At 46.1% G+C, this 21,663-nt stretch overlaps 1 protein-coding gene across 2 annotated transcripts in view; it reads right to left on the minus strand.

Moving 5' to 3' along the window:
- The window catches only part of TPR (translocated promoter region, nuclear basket protein), a 50,447-nt gene that overhangs the window by 27,381 nt on the left and 1,403 nt on the right, over nucleotides 1–21,663 (minus strand). For both annotated transcript variants that reach the window (XM_058668948.1, XM_058668947.1), the window contains exons 3-24: nucleotides 21,082–21,155; nucleotides 18,453–18,549; nucleotides 17,409–17,512; nucleotides 16,748–16,912; nucleotides 16,288–16,380; nucleotides 15,876–15,956; nucleotides 15,714–15,801; nucleotides 14,702–14,842; nucleotides 14,274–14,365; nucleotides 13,638–13,835; nucleotides 11,931–12,038; nucleotides 11,073–11,299; nucleotides 10,110–10,273; nucleotides 9,594–9,727; nucleotides 9,328–9,476; nucleotides 8,303–8,465; nucleotides 6,761–6,895; nucleotides 5,934–6,074; nucleotides 4,985–5,150; nucleotides 3,551–3,717; nucleotides 1,818–1,970; nucleotides 1,351–1,467 (exon numbers count right to left, since the gene is read on the minus strand). In XM_058668948.1, coding sequence (XP_058524931.1) covers nucleotides 1,351–1,467; nucleotides 1,818–1,970; nucleotides 3,551–3,717; nucleotides 4,985–5,150; nucleotides 5,934–6,074; nucleotides 6,761–6,895; nucleotides 8,303–8,465; nucleotides 9,328–9,476; nucleotides 9,594–9,727; nucleotides 10,110–10,273; nucleotides 11,073–11,299; nucleotides 11,931–12,038; nucleotides 13,638–13,835; nucleotides 14,274–14,365; nucleotides 14,702–14,842; nucleotides 15,714–15,801; nucleotides 15,876–15,956; nucleotides 16,288–16,380; nucleotides 16,748–16,912; nucleotides 17,409–17,512; nucleotides 18,453–18,549; nucleotides 21,082–21,155 — 2,957 coding nt within the window. The remainder of the gene's footprint in view (nucleotides 1–1,350; nucleotides 1,468–1,817; nucleotides 1,971–3,550; nucleotides 3,718–4,984; nucleotides 5,151–5,933; nucleotides 6,075–6,760; nucleotides 6,896–8,302; nucleotides 8,466–9,327; nucleotides 9,477–9,593; nucleotides 9,728–10,109; nucleotides 10,274–11,072; nucleotides 11,300–11,930; nucleotides 12,039–13,637; nucleotides 13,836–14,273; nucleotides 14,366–14,701; nucleotides 14,843–15,713; nucleotides 15,802–15,875; nucleotides 15,957–16,287; nucleotides 16,381–16,747; nucleotides 16,913–17,408; nucleotides 17,513–18,452; nucleotides 18,550–21,081; nucleotides 21,156–21,663) is intronic.

Genomic DNA, 21,663 nt, shown 5'->3' on the forward strand with positions numbered 1-21,663 from the left:
CCGCGGACACAGGGTGAGCATCCCTGAAGGTGGCCAATACCTTTGGGAAAGACGACCTAAATGTATCTAGATGGGAATAATTATAAGCTGTACTGTAACCAAATAATAAAATATTGAAAAGCTTGAGAAGGAAACAATATTATGTAGCCAATCTCAAACTTCCGTTAGACTCAAAGCTGCCTGTAACCCCATCGTGTTTCCTATAGCCACACATGCACAAGGAAAGAAAACTGGAACACACAAACCTGCGCAGGTGGGCTCTGAATTACAAGTACAGACTAAAACCTTCTCTGAAATGCCTGGACTCTGGAATAGATGCATAGATTCTGTAACTGAAAATCCAAAACATGACTTTATCTAAAACTGTCCGAGCACCAACAGGGAGGAGCACAGTCTGAATTTCAGATGTCCAACCCGTCCGAATATTGTTTGATTTCAGTTTATAATGTTATGTTGTTTGGCAACCAGATAATTAATGTTGTGATGTGATGTGTGTGTATTTCTGCAATAGAAATGTAAGCAATAAAAAACAATAGCCAAAATGAGAATCTATTAACATACCACCCAAATGAAAGATTATCAATATTTCATTTATCTCTCTCCATTTTACCAGTTTTACAATCAATGTCTTGGGCCCGGCGGTGTGGCCTAATGGCTAAAATCCTTGTCTTGAAAGCCCCGGGATCCCATATGGGCGCCGGTTCTAATCCCGGCAGCTCCACTTCCCATACAGCTCCCGGCTTGTGGCCTGGGAAAGCAGTCGAGGACGGCACAAAGCCTTGGGACCCTGCACCGGCGTGGGAGACCCGGAAGAGGTTCCTGGCTCCTGGCTTCGGATTGGTGCAGCACCGGCCATTGTGCTCACTTGGGGAGTGAGTCACTGGACGGAAGATCTTCCTATCTCTCCTCCTCTCTATATATCTGACTTTGTAATAAAAATACAATAAATCTTAAAAAAAAAAAATCAATGTTTTTCCCTTCACCAGAACCAGGTTTTATTTCTCATTAAACATCTCACGTGTGCTTGTGCAAGTATGTAAACACACACGTCAGGAAACGAGGCCTTGTCTTTAAAGGTCCCAGCAGCGCATGACAAGCTCCTGGTGCAGTTGAGGGGCCGTGTCTGTAACGAGGTTATCTGGGAGAGCGTCTCACCACATCTGGAGGACTGCAGCAGCTGAAGACCCTTGACAATTGCAGGTGCACTTCTATTCCTGCTTCAGTTACTGCACACTTCACTGCTGGCCCTCGACTGATCTGAGCCACGTTCCCTGTCACTGGAGATCATCCTGCAGTTTTCTAAGCCCCGCCACTTGCCTGAGAAGTGCCCCGGGAGGAGGCGGCACTCACCTGCTGCTGGCAGTCCCGCCGGGCTTGCTGCTCGTTGCTCAGAGCTGTGCTTGCTCTCTGCAGAGCCTCCTGGACTTCATTCTGCACGCTAGAAAGTGTCTTCTTCAACTCAGATAACTGTGTGGTAAAAGTAAGATTAAAACCAGAGTTAACAACAAGCTTACTTGGAAAAACACTGGAGAAGGAATTTGCAAGACTTAATTAGCACCAAGGGCTGCTGTTAAATTCAAAACTGTTACATATAGCTTGATGAAATCTACTGCAGAAATCCTGCCAAGCCACACCTTGAGAAGACTTACCCAAGAAAGCACGGACACTGAGGAGACCCCCATCTGCTCGGCCCAGAGGAAAAGCAAACGGAGACTGTTCATGAATTTGTCGACAGAGTGTGAGGTAAAGAGGTCACGGGAAGAACTCAAACCCCTACACGAATGAAGCAGGGTTAACGTGGCTGGGAGCCGGCTCACCTGCTGTTCCATGCTCTCTACGGCTCTTCTCTTCTCATCCTGAAGTTCTTGTTTTTCCTTCTCTACTTCCATCAACTTCTTTTCCAACTGTGTCTGAAACTCAGCTGATTCTTTTAAACGAACTTCAATGTTTTTACGTACTTCTTCTGTCACCTTCAACATATTAAACAATACACACTTAATTCTAGACCATATTGGTTTCTCCTCACCCAAATGGGAGGCACTAAGAATAAGGTGTGCACTAGAAAAAGTGTCCATCAAATGCTGATGACAAGATTAAAATAAGTAAGGCCATTACACCAATCCAATCTACAAGCATAATCTGTTCTGAACTTGCCTACTAGCCATTTTTTTCTTCTGGAGTGCGTGCCAATTTTTAAAAAGACTTCATTTAAAAGGCAGTGATGGGGTGCTGGGAAGAGAGGACGGGGGCAGAAGAGGAGAGCAGTCAGCTTGCAGTGGCTGCATCTGGGCCAGGCTGAAGCGAGAAGGCTGAAACTCCATCCACATGGGTGCGGGTGCCCAAGGACTTGAGCTGTCGCCTGCTGTCCCAGGGAGTTGGGGAGCAGCAGTGGACAGGCTTGAGCCAGCCGTACCATATGGGACGCCAGCGTCTCAAGGGACAGGCTTGAGCCAGCCGTATTATATGGGACGCCGGCGTCTCAAGGGACAGGCTTGAGCCAGCCGTACCATATGGGACGCCGGCGTCTCAAGGGACAGGCTTGAGCCAGCCGTACCATATGGGACGCCAGCGTCTCAAGGGACAGGCTTGAGCCAGCCGTATTATATGGAACATCAGCGTCTCAAGGCGGACAGGCTTGAGCCAGCCGTATTATATGGGACGCCAGCGTCTCAAGGAACAGGCTTGAGCCAGCCGTACGATATGGGACGCCAGCGTCTCAAGGCGGACAGGCTTGAGCCAGCCGTATTATATGGGACGCCAGCGTCTCAAGGAACAGGCTTGAGCCAGCCGTACGATATGGGACGCCAGCGTCTCAAGGTGGACAGGCTTGAGCCAGCCGTATAATATGGGATGCCAGCGTCTCAAGCAGCGACCTAATTCACTGCACCACAACCCTCGTCCCCAAAATTTCTAATTGGTCACCTCTCCTACAACCCTCACATCTAATTAACAAACACGCCTAATCCAATACTGAGGTTACTCTGCCTATACACTTTGATCTTCAGTGATGCCGACCACATCTTTGCATTAGTTTTTCAAATGAACACAAAATTCTGGTAACGGCATGGTGTTTAAAAACTCAACAGTTCTCAATAAAGACTTGGAACATAACTTAACGTGATAATAAAAATCTTTCACATCTTTTTTTGACTAATTCTATAATTATATACTCCTTACTGTTTGATTTCAATATAGCAGCCATAGTGTCAGTATCTGAAGTCATGTCCCGCTGGCTGAAGAGGGACCGACTGCCCCGTGCCATCTAAGCCCCCAGACAAGGCCTCCTTCAAGTCACTGCGGCAATGCCATCTTTTCCGGCTCAGCCACGTACGCCCAGGATACAGACAGACATTCCTGGATGTCTCAGCATTAACGTGCTTTTCAGCTACAACCTCCCACGCTGCGAGGACTCTGGGTGCCTGTCTCTTCAGGCTTATGACACCCCAACTATTTTCAGTGAAATGCTACCAGCACAACTCACATCACGTCTTACACGATGTATGAAGGCAGTTGAGAATCATGTTCAGATTCAATTTAGGAGAGATCATACCTGTTTCTCCTTGTTCAGGGATTCTTCTAAACTGGTAACCATTGCTCGATACTGCTCCACGTTGCTGGTACTTGTCCTGAGTCTCTCCCTCAGGTCATTCACCTGCTCTTCCGCCTGCCTCAGCTGACTGACAAGGTCACCCTCATCTTCCTTCTCACCAGGCTGACCTGTAGGACACAAATGCTTTCAGAGAGGACTGTTCTCCAAGAAACTGGGAGGTCAAACGCAGAAGACCACCGAACTATCGAAAGCACATTTCAACCCATGCAGAATATAAAAAGTAGACACTTTGTTATTGATAACAATAATTTCCTGAAGTGAGCACTATCATTACAATCTCCTTTTCAAACTCTAGGATCCCACAATGACGGTGGTTCCACTCCCAGCTGTTTCACTTCCCACCCAGACCCCTTAAGCCTGGGAAAGCAGTAGAGGATGGCCCAAAACCTTTGGACCCTGCACCAGAAACAGCTCCTGGCTTGGGATCGGCTCAGCTCTGGACACTGCGGACATTTGGGGAGTGAGCCAGTGGATGGAGCATCTGTCTGTCTCTCCTTTTCTGTAAATCTGAATTGCCTTTCCAACAAAAAATAAAATTAAACAGAATAAGAGTGTGCTAGAACATCAAACATTAAGTTCTGCTTAAAAAAATATGTTGAAGGGCCCGGCGCAGTGGCCTAGCGGCTAAAGTCCTCGCCTTGAAAGCCCCGGGATCCCATATGGGCACCAGTTCTAATCCCAGCAGCTCCACTTCCCATCCAGCTCCCTGCTTCTGGCCTGGGAAAGCAGTTGAGGACGGCCCAATGCATTGGGACCCTGCACCCTCGTGGGAGACCTGGAAGAGGTTCCTGGTTCCCGGCATCGGATCGGCGCGCACTGGCCCGTTGCGGCTCACTTGGGGAGTGAAACATCGGATGGAAGATCTTCCTCTCTGTCTCTCCTCCTCTCTGTATATCCGGCTTTCCAATAATTGCGTGGGATCTCATATGAGCACCTGTTTGTATCCTGGCTGCTCCACTTCCTGTCCAGCTCCCTGCTTGTGGGCTGGGAATGTAGTAGAGGATGGCCCTAAGCCTTGGGAACCCGAAGAAGCACCTGGCTCCCAGCTTTGGATTGGCTCAGTTCTGGCTGTTGAGGCCCCTTGGGTGGGAGATCTTTGTCTCTGTCTCTCCTTCTCTCTGTAAATCTGACTTTCCAATAATAATAATAAAAAAAAAGCCTCATAAATGGTTTCAAGAAATGAAAAACTCAACATTCCTTAGTTGGTGCCATGAGAATTATTTTGAATAGATTGCAAATTTATTCATGTAAAAAAAATTAAGCTTTATTATATGAACAAGAAAAATTCCTTCACTGGAATCCATAAATAAGGTTATTCACTTACAGCACATATTATAAAACTAAAGGAGTCTGTTTTATTTGCTTATTATTTACCTTTCCCAGTTCTCTGTGAGGACTGAGATGCAAGCTGGACTTCCATGTTACTGAGGTGCTGTTTCAACGCAGCAACTTCCTTTTGAGCATTTTTTAACAGCTCTTTCGAGTTCGCATGAAGGTTTATCTCAGTATCCAGCTGTCTCTTTGCATCTGAAAGTTGAACCTACAAGAAATAATACATTCCTTTATAAACACTCTCAGATTCCTAAGTAACCAGAGTTTTTTTTACAGACCCCCAACGCTGCCCCAGGAAGAGTTACGGGAAAGATTTTCCTCCCATCCTTAGACAAACAAAAACCCTGAGAGAATCCAGGAAAGGACTCCTATCCCCAAGACGGGGAGCAAAGAGGTGAGCTCTGGGATTGCTCCACACCGACTTCACCAAGTTCCCCTGTAATGACACAGGGAAGGGGAAACAAGGCCGAAGCCAGCAAACTCCCAGAATGACGAATATAGTCCCGAGTCCCAGGGACCACAAGAATACAGAGGACACACAGCAGACAGAACAGCCAGGAAGCATGCAGGGTAGGATGTGGCATGAACATTCAGGACACATGTGGGAAAACACGAGTCCAGCAGGGGCCGGAGTGAAGGATGCTGGTACTCACACCAAGTAACACAATGCCCTGGACAGTGGGCCCCACTCTCAGGAGCTCCCACCTCAACAGCGGAAAGGAATCACTTGGGCCCGCGTAAGGCATCACAGAGTATAAGAGTCAACCGACTTCCAACTAACTTTCCCACATCCCAGAACAGCTCAAGAAAACTCAAAGGAATACAAAACTTTCCAACACTTAACAGGGTAAAACTTACAATGAAGGACACCCAAACAAAATTTAGGAGGAAAACAAAGGAAAAAGAGGAACAGAGTTTTCAAGTAGTTTTTTCAACAGCACGCTTGCACGTGGACGGCGAGCCGCCCTCGGGAGTCACACGGGGGACTCACATCCAGGGCCCTGGTCACAGTGCGCTTCTGCTCCGCCTCGTTCTCCAGCTTCTTCTTCAGATGCAAGACCTCCTGCTCCAGCTTCTCTACCTGGTTACCAAGCCTCTGCTTGGTCTCTGTTTCAGATCGTTCCAGTATTCCCTAAGGCAAAGGGAGAATATTTGGGTAAGTTGGACAACAGAAGCAGTACAATGAAAATCAAAAGCTTCAGAGAATTCCAGGATTATAATTCACTTTTATAAATGACAAAACAAAGGCACTGCAGAACATTTTCCCATTAAAACATTTATGTAACAATGAAAAAAAAATGAAAGAGATCTGAATACTCATTTAAAGTTCTAAGGAAATTGGGGTCCAATAAACTGTCCTGTAAAAGGTGAAGCTGCACAGGGCCTTGTAAATATCCTAGTATCGGCACCACAACTTGCATGACCACATCAGTTGGGGCCAGGTTCCGTCGAAGCCAGCAGCCAGCTGCCTCTGCTTCTTGAGGCCTCCAATGCGCATGACAGAGGTCCAGGATACTGACCCCTTTCCCATGCCAACAGCAGGGAGCAGGGTGGGAAGCAGAGCAGTGGGCAGATGACCCAGTGCCTGCAGGCAGGCTGCCACTGCTGCAGTGACTCGACTTGCTACAGTGCAAGGCCAGCCCCTCAATCCATTCTTCTATATAAATACACAAAAAGTCCTTAACATTCATGACCATGCTGGATGCCAAAAGTGACAATTATACATCTTCAAATTAAGCCAACTGAGACACAAAGTAACAAAGTACCTAAATCTAACTTCTACCAACACTTCCCTCTGCACCCAAGGTTTGCTGTTACCTGAATTGTCTGCAGGTTAGTCAGCAGCAGGTTTTGCCCTCTCTGCTCAGCCAACAGAGACTCTCTTTGCTGGGAAAGCCGAACTTCTGATAATTTGAGCATTTCCTTTTCTTTCTTCAAATTTTCAGCTCTTACCTTGAGGCAAACGTAAAAGAAAAAAAAATGTTGGAAGACATGGTGTCAAACTGAGTAATACAATTACAAAATTATTTTTTTCCTTATTACATGATTTCTGCATGCACCCGATACTGCCTCCCTCAATATGCAAGGAAACAAAGATCGTTGCGTCACACTGTGAAACAGAAAGCAAAAATTATTGGGAATAAGCCTGAGAAAAATTCTTTTAACTACCACAAACTCATGATTCTTTGTTCTAACAAACCAAGCTTTAAAAACAAAAGCCCACAACCAACCCAAATACCTACAGCCCACCCCCACAAAAAACAAAGATGTCAGTATAAAAATTCCAAAGTGTACAGTTATGATATTTTCCTACCTTCCCCTATGGAACAATCCAAGTTTGAGTACAAATGGTTTCTAAGAACCTGTTTCAAATTGATGATTCATCTATGTAAACTGTCTCCCTTCCTTGCCTCCCCAGTGAACGGGCTATTCTTGAGTCTTGGGATCTCGGCGATTACTTTCAAAATCAACAACCACAGTCTTCATATTTACACGACATGTGCCATATCTGTGACCAATCAGAATACTGACTCTGGTTTGAAAAAATGTTGATATGTACTGCTTATGCTGAGCTGGGGGTAGGATACCACGGGAGAATACAGCCAACCGAATTGGAAACTTAGGTTTAAGCCAACCAACTCATCTCCGGACTGACTGAAAATGGCCAAAGGACTCACCAGCCTGAGTCTATTTCTCAGGCCTTACAAATGGGCGTCCAAACTTAGCTAAAAGGTAATCATCAGAAAAACGGGCAGGGAGATTCAACTTTGTAAGAAAGCAAAACATGGTAAGAAATTTAACATCACTGAACTTAGCACTTAATTAGAAGTAGTGTTAACTTCAGATAGATGTTTATATATTCAGAAGTAATGAAAGCTGTTATAAATATTCTTCTACAGACAAGCATACATCAGTATCAGTCTAATGCTTTCAATTTGCTTTTGAAATGACTTACAAGGAAACCTGAAATAAAGAGATAACTTGTTTTCTTTTCAACGCTTTAAAAACCAAACAAAACAGTGTCAATTGAACTAATTTCCTTTCTCATGCCCTTTCCTTGAAAGGCATAGTGGCAGAGACAGACCTTCCATCTGGTAACTCAGCCTTCAGATGGCATAGGGGTGGGTCAGGTCTCTCCCTCTGGGTCTCTGTCCTGCTGCCCAGGGAGCCCCACAGAGAGCTGGACTGGAAGCGGAGCAGCTAACTCGAGCAGGTGCTCCGACGCACCACACTGCCACCACCTGTCAGCGCCAGAGCAGGAGGACCTCTAATGCACATCTATCTACATGGAAACTGCATCCACATCTAAGCAATGACTAACGTGCTGGACACAGTGTAAAGGGAGGACTACGGTCTCACTTCCGCCACCGCCAGCTTCTCGTTTGCTCCTCTCAGGTCCTGAGTCATCGTGTTGATGATCTGTTCCTGTTTTTGGGTTGTCGCTGTCAGTTTCTGGTTCCTCTCATGAAGGGAAGTTATTTCTCGACGATATCCTTCAACGTTGTCTTGTAGCATTTCATAACTTTTATGGAAAAAAGAGAACTCTCTAAGTAGCCAGAATACTCTCCTGAATACTAAAGAGTTTTGTAACAGCTTGATTTTTACATCTTTCGTAACATAAATCCTTAACCTTTCCCAATCCAGCATTTAAATTCAAGTTCTAATGACACATGTAGCTCACGCTGAGTGTTAAATTGCACTCCTTTTCAGCACTAAAATTAAAGCACCAACACCAGCCATCACGCACACTGCGTCCGAGTGCCTTCCCCGTGTGTCTTTTCTCGGCCCTGATCCCTGCCCGTTTCCTGGTGTGTTCCGGTTTACACTGTTTGATTATTAGACCAGCAGGAGTTACTTCCTGCTAGTTAACTGCCTGATCTATTCTCACAAAAAACAACTTTAACATACAAAATGTCCAACCGTAGCTATTCTTATAAGAAATAACTGTATCATGTGCATAAAAAAATAACTTCTGTCCTAACAGGCTGCATTAACCACCACGAGTCTCGCCCCAGTTAGCCACAGGTAAACTCTCCTTTGTAAATGATCACCACAGCAGCCTTTGCTGTGTTATCAGCACCACTTCTCTTCCACCTACAGACCAGACGAATACAACGTGTTCCTGCTTTTCTCTCATCCTTCGGGTCATGAAAGGGTTAGGTCTTACAGGGACAAACCCAGCATCTCAGGAAGAACCAGGCAAAACTGTTCCTTTGAACTTGACCTCCACACGGGAGGCCTCCACACTGCCTTGGAGTACTGTGTATCGGCACCGGGACTCCGTGGCTGGAACACTACCTGACACTCATCCAGACGGGACTGACTTGAATGCTGACATAGTTAACACTCCAGCTTGACTAACCTTTCAACCAAAGGAAACTTACCGCTTAGATGCGAAATCTAGTTGTGTAGAAACTTTGGTGTTTTGTGATCGTAAATCTGTGACTTGTTCTTGAAGTTTCTCAAGCTGTTCATTCTGTACTTTCTCATTATCTGCTTTTTCTTTTTTATAGTTCTCAAAAATTTCCTGCAACTAAATAGCAGAGATTAGAAGACATTTTTCTTCAAAACCCAATCAAAGCTGTGATGCCGAGCAGGCAGGCTCTTCGCTGTGTAGGGGCAGCCTTAGCTGTGCAGGCACGCGCTGTACCTGTCTGAGCGCAGCCTTGGCTTCCACAGCCTCTGTCGATTCAATCACAGGTACTGGAGCAGGAGTGGAAGCAGTCTGTGATGTGCCTGGCCGTTTTGGGGTTGACACAAGAGAAATGTCTTCCAAATTGGATGCTTTAGAAAGCAAAAAGACATTATCAAGTTGACAAGCCATACTGTTACACAATTATAAGATTACAAGGAGTCTATTCATTCAAAAATGCAGTGCTTTTGATTTACAATTAGAAAGAACAGACTAGATGTTAAAATGCAATCCAAATACGTAACGGATTCACTAAAGACATTCACTAACTCCAAGATTCACCTCTGGCAAGAAGTCAGCCTTCATTCTTAGTAAAAGGAACAACAAAGAGCTTAGAATAGAAGATGTGTTCACATTAATCCTGGGGCAGTAAACCCCAAGGCTGCCACTGCCGGGTTGGTTACTGCTTAGGCTGCAAAATCCACTAACATAGATCTCTGAAATGCTTCCCTAAGGTACCATTTAGACACCCACCTTGTAAGGGAATGACAACTCCTGTTGTTTGTGACAACAAAATACGGTACATGTCGCGCTGACGAACGATGGAATCCACCAGCTGCATCTGATGCTGTCGGGACTCGCGGAGCTGCTCCAGTTCCGTGAGGGAGCTCTCCAGCTGCAGCTGAAGTTCCGAGATCCTAGGGGAATGCAGTCGGCCGGATGCAGGGCCTGGGCGTGCGCGGGATGCTCTCCGCGCTGCCAGAGACCGCTGGGACCCTGTGAGCCTGCCGTTAACCCGCGGCCTCCCTTTCTCCTTCTGCTGATACTTCAGGGACTCCAAACTTACACTAACCCCACTGAGCTCACAATCCAGGGCTCTTCTCGCTTCCCAGTACCCTCCTCCTCTGGCTTAGCACCTTCCCCCCTTTTTCAAAAAACGCTACACTCTTTGATAAACACTATGAAGTGGACTTCTTCATCCACTTCATTACCTATCAGTGTACCTACTTCACTCAGACACCGAGGTCCGTAGGAACAAAGTCACTCTGTTTGTCGTATTGCTCAACCTCCCCCCCCACTGCAATCAGTCTGCCCCTGAACGTACTGTGAGGCGCACAGGAGGGATTTCAGTAAGTTTGCTCAAGAATGGAGGTGAGAGTTCGTGCTGAGGCACATTAGGCTATTCCTCTATTCGTATTACTACCACCCTGCACGGTGCTGGTTCGTGTTCCATCCAGCTCCCTGCTATGATCTGAGAAAACAGCAGAGGACAGCCCCAGTCCTGGGGACCCTGTGCCCACGCGGGAGGCCCGGAAGAGGCTCCTGGCCCGGTCAGCTTGGTTCTGGCCGTGGCGGCCACTTGGAACGAGAACCAGCACATGGCGTATACCTTTCTCTCACTCACACCCTCTGTAAAACTACCAACTCCCACATAATAAATCAATCTTAAAAAAAAAAAGGAAGGAAGGAAACTGAGGTCGCCAGTCCAGTGCTTACTTGGATGAGGTCGTTTCTTGTTCCTCTCTCTCTCTGGTCTCCCCAAGTTCCCGAAGAGCCACCAAGAGACGCTGATTTTGCTGCTGGAGCTCTTCGATGTTTCTGTAGGACACGAGGTGCTGGGATATCACCTCAGACGAACTGCTGATGTCGGCGGAGCTCACCTCTTCGTCACGAATCACATGGTTACCCCGTGCTTCTTCAAGTTCCATCAAAAGTACTCTAATCTAAAAAGCAAAGTTCAGTATGTGCGTCACGGGATCGACTGTGAGACTGCAAATGCACAGAAGAAAATCCACGTCTCCCAATGAGAACCTAGCCACGAAAGCCTTTATCCGGAAGTAACAGAACGTCACACGTAACACCCCGATACTACAACCTAGACAGGACAACTTTAATGGACGAAGATTATCACGGTGTATATAATGTAAGCTGTTACTTATTAAAACATGGCTCTGAGATAAATAAACCTCACAGATATAAACACACACAATAACGTGTGTGTACTGTATAGTAGCACGGAGATCACAAAAGATACAGTTGTAAGCAAAAGCACAGATTACAACGCCATCCATACGACATTTTTACGCATAACTTACACACCATCAAACAGGGAGAAACAGGGACGAAGAGCTGAAGAAAAGGTCGATGCACCTCGGAAGTGCTTTTTCACTCAGGACAAGTGTGGATGTATGATTTAAAAATTCATCAAACATCTGATAAGCAGTATATTCTAAAAAACAAATGACTATGTGTAACTCCCATAGCACTGCTGTTAACACTTGCTGTGTGGTAGCTCTAGCTCAGATGCCCTGAGTTTCCTGTGCGCCAACGCAGACAAGACAGCAGGAGCCTCACCTGCTGGGAGAGATCCTTGGCTTGCACCTCCAGCCTCTGGTTGTCTCGTTCAAGCACGGAGGAGCGCTTGCGGGCTTTGTCCGCGTCCTCCTGCAAGCGCTGCATCTCCTGAAAATGCAAAGCGTGTTTACTTTCTCCCGGAATTTATGGAAGTCAGACTTGTCATGCTGAGGACGAGAGTGATCTGCTATCAACTACGAACATTCCGCACAGTACAGTCACCGCCACGAGAGAACCGACCCTGCACTGCGCGTCACTGGGACATGTCTTCCTTCCAACGGGGAGGCTGGGTCCTCCATGAGACTCACCGTCACCTACGCTCTAACAGTGTGCCAGCAAACCACATCACAGGTTCTCAAACTGCCTTAACACAAACGGAAGGCTATACCACTATTACACGGACTATCTGCAAAGAAAAGTAAGTAAAATAGTTTGAGATACAAGAGGCCTGACTCATAAGACGCCTCAGGAACCAACTCTGAAGCAGCAACAGTGGACGTCCAAGGCACCTAGGAGCGGGGAAGGGAGCCGCCAGGTCGGCACAGTCACAAAGCTTACTTCCAAACCTGTTTCCACGTAATAATTCCAAGCAGTAATGCTGCTGTCTCAAGTACTCTGAGGACACTCACTACCTTAAACTTGTGCAAACCAATTTTACAGAAACAGACTGTGAGAAAAATGAAGGAGGTATTCAAAGCTGAATTCAAACAAAGACACAACTCTATGGGGTTTGCCACAGGAATAAGGTGACAAGGCAAGTCCTTGCCCTCAAACGCTAAGACCTCCACAAACATTACACAGTAGAGTGGAGGTAACACAACACACAACGGGCTTAACATCCAGTTTCAGCACACAAAAATCAGCTCTGAACACTTTGTTACAAAACGCATTGAAGGAATTTTCACTCCTATAAATGCCCACGAATGAAGCCATGGCTGCTGTTACCTGGTGCAAGGGCCTCTCCTCAGCGCTCCCCTGAAGCAAACCCTGCCTCACCGGCTCACCCAGCACAGCAGGCTGGCCTGGGGCCGCATCAGCAGGCAGGAGCCGCTCACTGCAGCACACCCGGATTCCTGCTAAGCTGTACTCACGGCAGACTTAGTTCTAGATTACGGACATGGTTTATTTATGTTCTTATCCCCAAAGGAAAAGCAGCTTATCAGTTTAGAATATTGACTACCAATACACTTAAATTTTATCAATAAAACTTGCTTGACAGATCTTGAAAGATCTTCGTAAGCTATCTGAAAAGCAAAATAACTAGGTATAAACACTATATAATCACCACTCAAAAGCAACTGTCAAAGCCAGAACATTACTTCTGAATTTCCTCGACAGCATCAATACACAAAGGACCAGCAATACAACGAAACCTACTGGACATACCACATCGTGGAGATGTCTTTACCCCAGCAAACAACAGTTTAGACAGATGTTCACAACTGCTGTCAAAGAACAGTAAAGCTTCAGTGAGCAGAGCTCTACCAGGAGAGGTGAGGAGAGCCGCTCATCTTCCTCTACTACAGGATCCTGAATAAATCCAAGTGCCCTAAAACACGCACAGGGCCTTCACGATTCCAGCCAAAGCACAGCATGTTGTGCTTGTTGGACCACAACATCCAACTAGTGTTAATACTGAGAGTGATTTGGCCTTTCCGACCCAGACACCTCAAGAACCACCTAGTGAGAGACTTCGCAGGAACCAACCTTCATGGCTTGCTCGAGTTTCACGGACAGACTGGCCACAGCTTTCTGCGCACGCTCATACTCCTCACGCTGGCGTTTCAGGATGGGAGCTTTGGCTTCAACTTCCTTCACAATTTCATCCAGATATTTATTAATTCTTTTGTTCTCCAGTTTCTCTAACAGCAGCTGGTCCTGGGCTTCCACGTACGCGTTATACAGCTGCAAGAACAAGCGGGTCACTTCACACGCATGTTCTACAGCTGCAAGAATAAGTGGGTCACTTCACACGCATGTTCTACAGCTGTGAGCACAAGTGGGAAACTTCACACGCATGCATGTTCTACAGCTGTGAGCACAAGTGGGAAACTTCACACGCATGCATGTTCTACAGCTGTGAGCACAAGTGGGAAACTTCACACGCACGCATGTTCTACAGCTGTGAGCACAAGTGGGAAACTTCACACGCACGCATGTTATACAGCTGCAAGAATAAGTGGGTCACTTCACACGCATGTTCTACAGCTTTGAGCACAAGTGGGAAACTTAATGACCCACCTACCACCAAATCAGTGTGTTTTTCTGAGGAAGAGTTAAGCTTCAGAGGGCTTTGAGCATGTCTACTGAGGGAAACAACCTGCTGAGCTCTGGGGATTTTACCTCGGTTAACTTCATGCCAGGCTTCACGATCTTGGCTACTGCTGCTGCAGTGGGAGACATGGCCACCAGCTCCTCCTCGGACAGGACAGCGCCTACACCAGCGCACACACATCACTCTAGGGCCCTCTTGCACATTTCAAAGTAAAAGTCAACACTTTTCTCAGAATAAACGAAGGTCATAGGACTCTAATTCAATTCCTACAAATATTTTTAAAATAGGACATCTTTGCGAAACAGCAAAATTCTAAAAATTGTTATAATTATAGTTAACATTATTCTGGGAGATAAACTAACGTTACATGTGATCAGAGAGTGTAACTCTACATGCTTCTGCGATTTTGTAATGCAATTTCCTATACCGCAGCCTAAGAAACACCGGTAGGGAAGCTCTGGTGTTTCCAGCCGCTAACAGCTTCAGTAAGTCATACCTTTGCGCTTTGTGGCAGATAGGAGGTCATTTGCATTTTCTAATTCTTTCTCCAGTTTTCCAATTTTCTCACGCATTTCTTTCTCCATTCGCTCTTTAGACTGCTCTACCTCCAGAAGATGATCTTGTACTGCTTTGTTGGCTAGAAGATTTCCAAACAGGACATCCAGTTGACTCTTGCACTTTGTACAGAAAAGCGGTTTTCCTCTGAGCACAGTGCAGGCCAGAGCGGCTGTGCCTGACAGTCACCTACCGTGTGCTCCTCCCAAGGGCAACTGCTGAAAGGGTCTGTCCTGGGGAGCTTTTAACTTCCATCACGTGAAAAAGGAACTCAGATGATTTTTAAAAAGTCTCTAGCCAATCTTAGTTTTCAACTTTGATCTTTAGTCCAGGATGTAAGAAACAGCCAGGAAAGACCAAAAAGAATCTTGGCTGTCCATATCCCTGGGATCTACATGCATGCGTGTGCGTGTGTGTAACTAACCGGGCAAAAGATGTTGAGAAGCAAGCAGATTTGTAGAGAACACCCAGTACTCACAGGCTCACGTGTTAACATTTTTCAATCACAGAGATCAACAACTCTTTATGCAGAATTCACCATGTACTAGTTATTGTAAAGTCACTGAAGCATGATTTAAAGCCTACAGGAGGATGTTCGTGGTTTATCTGTAATTTATCTAAGGAGTCTGCAGATGCCTAGATTTTTGTATCCTTGGAACAAACGAAACACCAGATTCCAGGAGACTTTACACTCTGCTAGTGACAATCAGACAGGATGCTTCATTTAACCAGCTGCAGCAGCTGGAGCTGTGGCCAGGCAGCAAGCCCAGATCCAGGTGTCCTGCCCGGAAGGCAAAGGCCCACCCCTTGGGTCCTGTCCTGCTGCTTCGCCACTCCGTCAGGGGGCTGGACAGTGCAGAGCAGTGACGTGGACAAGCAGCCCACAGGAACCGTGCGCCAGGCACCACAACCCTGGCCCCCAAAGCCAACTGTCCTGCACCCAACACACTCACCTTCTCCCGCCTCTTTCAGGAGTTTGTGTAGCTCATCTACGGCACGGGTTAGTTCACTGCTCTTTGCTTCTGAGTCGTCAGCAGCACTCTAAACACCAATGTCAGTAAGTTACCTTACAGCCAATGACGCAACATCAGGATCCTAGCATTTGTGATATTTACCTTATACAAGTTAGACAGTTTGATGTGAGCATTTAATTCACTGTGGAATTTCTCTTCCATGCTGGCTTGCTGTTCCTTAGCCTGCAAAAAACAAGAATAAAACCCCTCCCTCAACTGTCAGTCTAGCTTGAACTCAATTTTGAATTCTTACATAATGCTGCAATTAAAGTTTTTGTAAAGAGAAAGGTCACGAACCATATACAGTGAAATAATACTGGATTTTTTTAACCTCAAGTAGAATAAATAGGATTAGAACAAATCTATTCTCATTTTCAGACAGTACTTGCATACACAGACCATATGCCGGCTGTTTTTGATTCTATTTTAGCCCAACTGCACCAGAGAGTTCTGGCCGCTACACGGTGCCAGGAACAGCCTAGGATTCTGGACGTTTAACGGGAACCGTCTGTACCTCTTTGGATTTCGTCAACAGATCCTCCACGTGCTTCTGCAGATGCTCATTGGAGGTCTTCAAACCATTCATCTGCTCCTCCAGGCGGGACACCTACCAACACAGAGGTCAGCGGACCTAAGGGTTACACCGTCACGAAAAACAAAATCATCCCCCTACCCCAAAAAGTGCACATCGTACAGAACGAGGCATGGAAAAAAAAACAAAGAAAAAGCTCACAGAACAGTGTTTAGCCTTCAGCACTTCATAAAGTTTGTAACATAGAATGGATCCATTCATCCAAAGATGATTCTTACAATCATTTATATAAATGCAACTGGTGATTTCCTCGTTTCGAATGTAACCACTCATACCTTCCACACTGGCCATAATCACCACTCATCAAGGTATGCCACTAAACACACACGCGAACAAACCTAACTACATCCCACGTGCACAGACACAATTTCACTGACTTTACCTCCTCCTTTTTATTCTCCAGGTTACACTTGAGTTCCAGGATCTCATTCCCTTTCTCTCTTCCAAGAGCCAGAAGCTCATCAGTTTTGGTTTTCAGCTCTGCATTCAGCCACGTATTCTGACTATGTAGTAATTCTTTTTCTTGTTCCAAGCGTTTTTCTCGATACTAAAAAGAACAAGAAACTGTTAACTACACAGGGACCCCAGCACCGCCTGTAGGGCTGGGCACCTCGCGTCAGGGGTCTGCGCCTCCCACCCAGCTCTAGTTCCCGACTCCAGCCCCTGCCAGCCCTCGGGAAGCTGGGGACCTTCACTCGGCGGGCAACACGCAACGTGCTCGTGGGTTCGGCTGTTGCCAGCATTTGGAAAACTAGCTAGATGAGAACTTGCTCTCTCTGCCTTACCAATAAACAAAGCTAGACAGAAGCATATATTCATTTTAAAACAGGAATATGTATTTCCACAGAATCTTAATAAAAACATAAAGAACTTCTTAAACTTCAAATAAGTAACACAGTTCCATTCAAATTGTTGTAGACTCCATTCTCTGACACTAAAAACAAAAAACCTGCATCTTTTAAATACCTGCCTATATTTGAAATGCAGGTTAGGTCAACTTAAAGCCAACACCCTACTTTGTTCATTAGGATTGATTCACTTGCCTTAACAGAAACATCAGAAGCTTGCAGCTCATCCAGTTTTAACTGAAGTTCACCCTTTGTTGTATTGCTTTCTTTCAGCTTTTCACTCAGACGTTTAACATCCTCTAGAAAAGTCAGGAGAAGCTGAAGATGACAAGTCACCAGACCCAGACACAAAACACCTCCAGAGGACAGGCCTTTGAAGGCACCCTGCCCCAGCCAGCGTCACCACACTAACCCACAGACTGAACTTCAACCAATAGTGAAAGACATACACGAGACACGGAGTTTCAACAACTGAAATTTGTGTATCTCATCAAACGCATCAATTACAAAGGCTGTTCTGCTTTAAATGCCATATCCTAAGCTAAATACTAAACTGCAGCCTTAATCTTCCTGATAACAAAGAGCCAATAAAATGAAGAATCATCTGTTAAAAGACGATGATAAACATACAGTCTTCTTACGACACAATATACGTTTCATTTTTTCATTATTCCTTCATGTTCAGATTAATTCCCAGCAGCAGTTCAACATTATCACCAACACTGTAGAGTGAGCCTTGTCTCACACGGGCAGCAGTTACCTGGCTGAATGGGACTGTCTGTCGCCTTCCACGACAGAGCTGGCCTGACTCCCGGGGTCCACCAGCTGCACCCACACCAGGCAGGAGCTTGCACCGGGGCAACACCTGGACTCCTGACTCCTTTCGTCTGCCTTCAACACAGGCTCACTCTGCACATGCATTAAAGGCTTATGAACAGCAAGAGTCTCGGGATAAGACGAACAGATTTAAACTGCCTCCTACTTATCCTAACAGGCAGAATTGTAGTCAAAATCCTGTGTGTGAACTCTGGGCGCAGTTACTTTTCTTGACATGTTTTCCCTTTGCTCACTTTCGCTTCTCACTTTTGTTACCAGCAGAGACAGAAATGAGTCAGAACAGTGAGACACAGGAAAAAACAGAACGCTAACTCTCAGGGAAGCTGGACCCAACGACAGCGGAGAGCGTGGGGACTCCCCCAGCAGTACCACCAGACAAAGGAGATAGCGGCACGTTCATACCTGTTAAATATTCAAGTTCTTGGGATAATCTTTCATTGGTTCTAACTAAGTCTCTTTTCTCAGCTTCTAATTCCTCCTTTGTTCTTGTAAGTTGGTTCTGTGATACAAAGTAATAACTTTGAATTAGAAAGGTCGTTTACTTGAACACAAAGCTGACAGTTTCGAAATGGTGAATTCTCTTCCACACATGAAAACGTTTAAAGATTACCCACACCCAATACTTCTACTCATATTTTGAATCTTTAAAGCATTTCCCCCACTCAGAAACTTTTCCTGTTCTATCATGTGCTAATATTCTAATTACTGAAATAAGCTGGGTAAGACATGTAATGTTCTTTGTTTTTGCTCTCATAAAAACACTACATTTCCACTTTAGTTCAGACTGTTTCTCAAGGATTCCTAGAAATACAATTCCACGGAGTCCCAAGCTGTGCTGCGACCAGACAACGGCCTTCCCAAGGTTCTCCCTTCAGTCCTAGGCCCCGATTCCCAAGGCATCATTGCAGACACCGAGGAGGGAGGGCCAGGGAACAGGGCCAAGTCAACGCTGACAGGAGAGGGTGAGCATCACCTACTGGGGTCTGTAGTCTGCAGGGAAGGCTTCATACTACCACTGCCCGATGAGCCAGCTTTCTACAAGCAAAGGTATAAGCACACTTCTCCAGGGTGACTTCCTTCTAATCGGTTAGCAGTCATCAAATTTATGACCACTGAATATTTTTACTGAAAAAATTGCATACTTTATTTCCTATTTAGGATTTTTATGCACACAATTTAAAAATTTTATTGAGTCTATCATTCTTTCTCATCATTACTTTGTTGCACTGTTTTTATGCTTAGGAATATTTTTTACAAACAATTAATTGCGTACATTTGCGCTTCACACGTTACAGGACATGTACAGACAGAAGGGTTCCTGTTCTGAAATCAGCTAACTCACCTAGCATCTCAAAATTGGCTTTACGCCAGCAAATGCAATTTATTTAATAAAAATTCCTAAGACAATTTTACTAAATCAAATTCTCTTGTCAGATTTTGAAATTTACAATTGCTCATCCTAGCTTTCTGCTTCGTATCTTCTAACACTTCATCTCATCCCTACGCTATCTGGCCTTTAGAAAGGCTACTCTTTCCGTGTCTCACTCACGCCTTCGGGGAGCCCCGTCCTTTGCGGCTTAGGACAGGATTCCATTGGTGAAACTCATGCTCCGCTGGACACCTGCACTTCCTACACCTTCACCTGTTGTGGCTGACTTAGTTCCGCTGCAGTGGACACGGTGGCCTTCTCTTGTAGGACGGCTGGGCTGCACGGCCATCCTAACTAGTTTAGGATCTGCCGCACTGTCTCCATGAGGGCTGCCCAAACCTACACTGGCACTCCATGGACGACCTTCTCAAATGGGTGTGAGACAACAGTGGACAGTGGCTTCAACTTCCGCCACCCTGCAACGTTCATCACCTTTCAAATGCCTGATCACCGGATGCCAGCCTCAACGCTGTTGTCCATTTTGAAGTCATTAAGTTTCAAAAATTATTTATAAATTTTGGATACTGAGACCTTTTTAATATATATATCTTTAAAGATCCATTCATTTTATTACAAAGTCAGATATACAGAGAGGAGGAGAGACAGAGAGGAAGATCCTCCGTCCGATGATTCACTCCCCAAGTGAGCCGCAACGGGCCGGTGCTGCACCAATCCGAAGCCGGGAACCAGGAACCTCTTCCGGGTCTCCCACGCGGGTGCAGGGTCCCAAAGCATTGGGCCGTCCTTGACTGCCCTCCCAGGCCACAAGCAGGGAGCTGGATGGGAAGTGGAGCTGCCGGGACTAGAACCTGTGCCCATATGGGATCCCGGGGCGTTCAAGGCGAGGACTCCAGCCGCCAGGCCACACCGCCGGGCCCGATACTGAGTCCTTTTTAGAAAAATGGACAATTATTTCTTCCAAGACCACAGGCTGCCTTTTCCTTTTGTTGGCTGTTTACCATGCAGAAGCTCTTCTACCATAATGTAGTCTCACTTGTTAAGCTTAAACTTTTGGTGCAATAATCTAAAACTTCTACAGCTGACATCCAGGAGTCTGTCCCTTCCAGGGGTGACCCAGTGCAGGGGACGTTTCTCTGTTTCAGATCAATCAAGAGATCTTAACAACAACCAAGTCAAGTGCAAGGTACCAGAAACACACTGATGTGGAGACGACTGTCCAGATGTCTGTCCAGAGCAGGCTCTCACCTGCAGGAGCCTCACCTCCCACAAGGCTGTTGCCAAGCGCATTATACAGCTTCCTGCTGCTAGGCAGCTTTTGGAAACAGAACTTACTTTTTAGAGATCTGAAGATATTGCTATTTTTAAACCTTAAGTCAAACAAGAATTAAACATACACATAGTATATAGCAGAAGTCTAAAGGAATCACCAGTGACCCAACTTGCTGCATGAGTGGGTCAGCAGCCCCGGTGCCCACGGTCTACCTGCCACCCTTCCTGCTGCCCATGTGGACTACACTACGCGCAGCAACGCCGGGCCTGGCCTGAGTACACAGGAGATAATAAAGGAATGCCCAGTCTCTCACCAAACCACCAAAGACCCAAGGAAGAAACTGCACACAGTGCCTCCTAGCGACAACCCACCTGCACGGCGCTGGTGCGGTCCTGAGCGCTCTGAAGCTCTCTGTTCTGCTCCGTTAGGACCTTCACCTGATTGTCTGGATAAGCACAGTTTCACAACACACACACATCAGCTTAGAACTCACAATGGACGTTTTTCACCCAACTGCTACCCCAAGATCTGAACTGAACTGTGCACAGACAGTACTATAGGACAAAACTTTAACCGTCTCCAAGCGCGCTTTGAAGTGCACAATACTTTACACTTTTTATAAAATGCTAACAAATATCACCTCACTTGATACGCCAAGTCACGTGAGTAGAGGGACACGCGGGTCTAGCTATGTTACACAGACATTTATGATCTACAAATGGAAAACTGTTCAAAACATTTTTAAACTGATCTATCTACTTGAAAGGCAGAGTAAGGGGGGTGGGGGAGATAAGGGATCTTCCAGTCACTGGCTCATTACTCAAACCTCCAGGGCCTCGGGCTGGGCCAGGTCAGGAGCCCAGCATCCCAGGCAGGCCTCCCGCAGGGACAGGAAGCTGGACAGAGCAGGTATGGCTCAAGGCACCTGGCTCCCCGGGCAGGACATAACTCAA

Source organism: Ochotona princeps, chromosome 10 (assembly GCF_030435755.1).
Source record: "Ochotona princeps isolate mOchPri1 chromosome 10, mOchPri1.hap1, whole genome shotgun sequence".
Classification (NCBI taxonomy): domain Eukaryota; kingdom Metazoa; phylum Chordata; class Mammalia; order Lagomorpha; family Ochotonidae; genus Ochotona; species Ochotona princeps.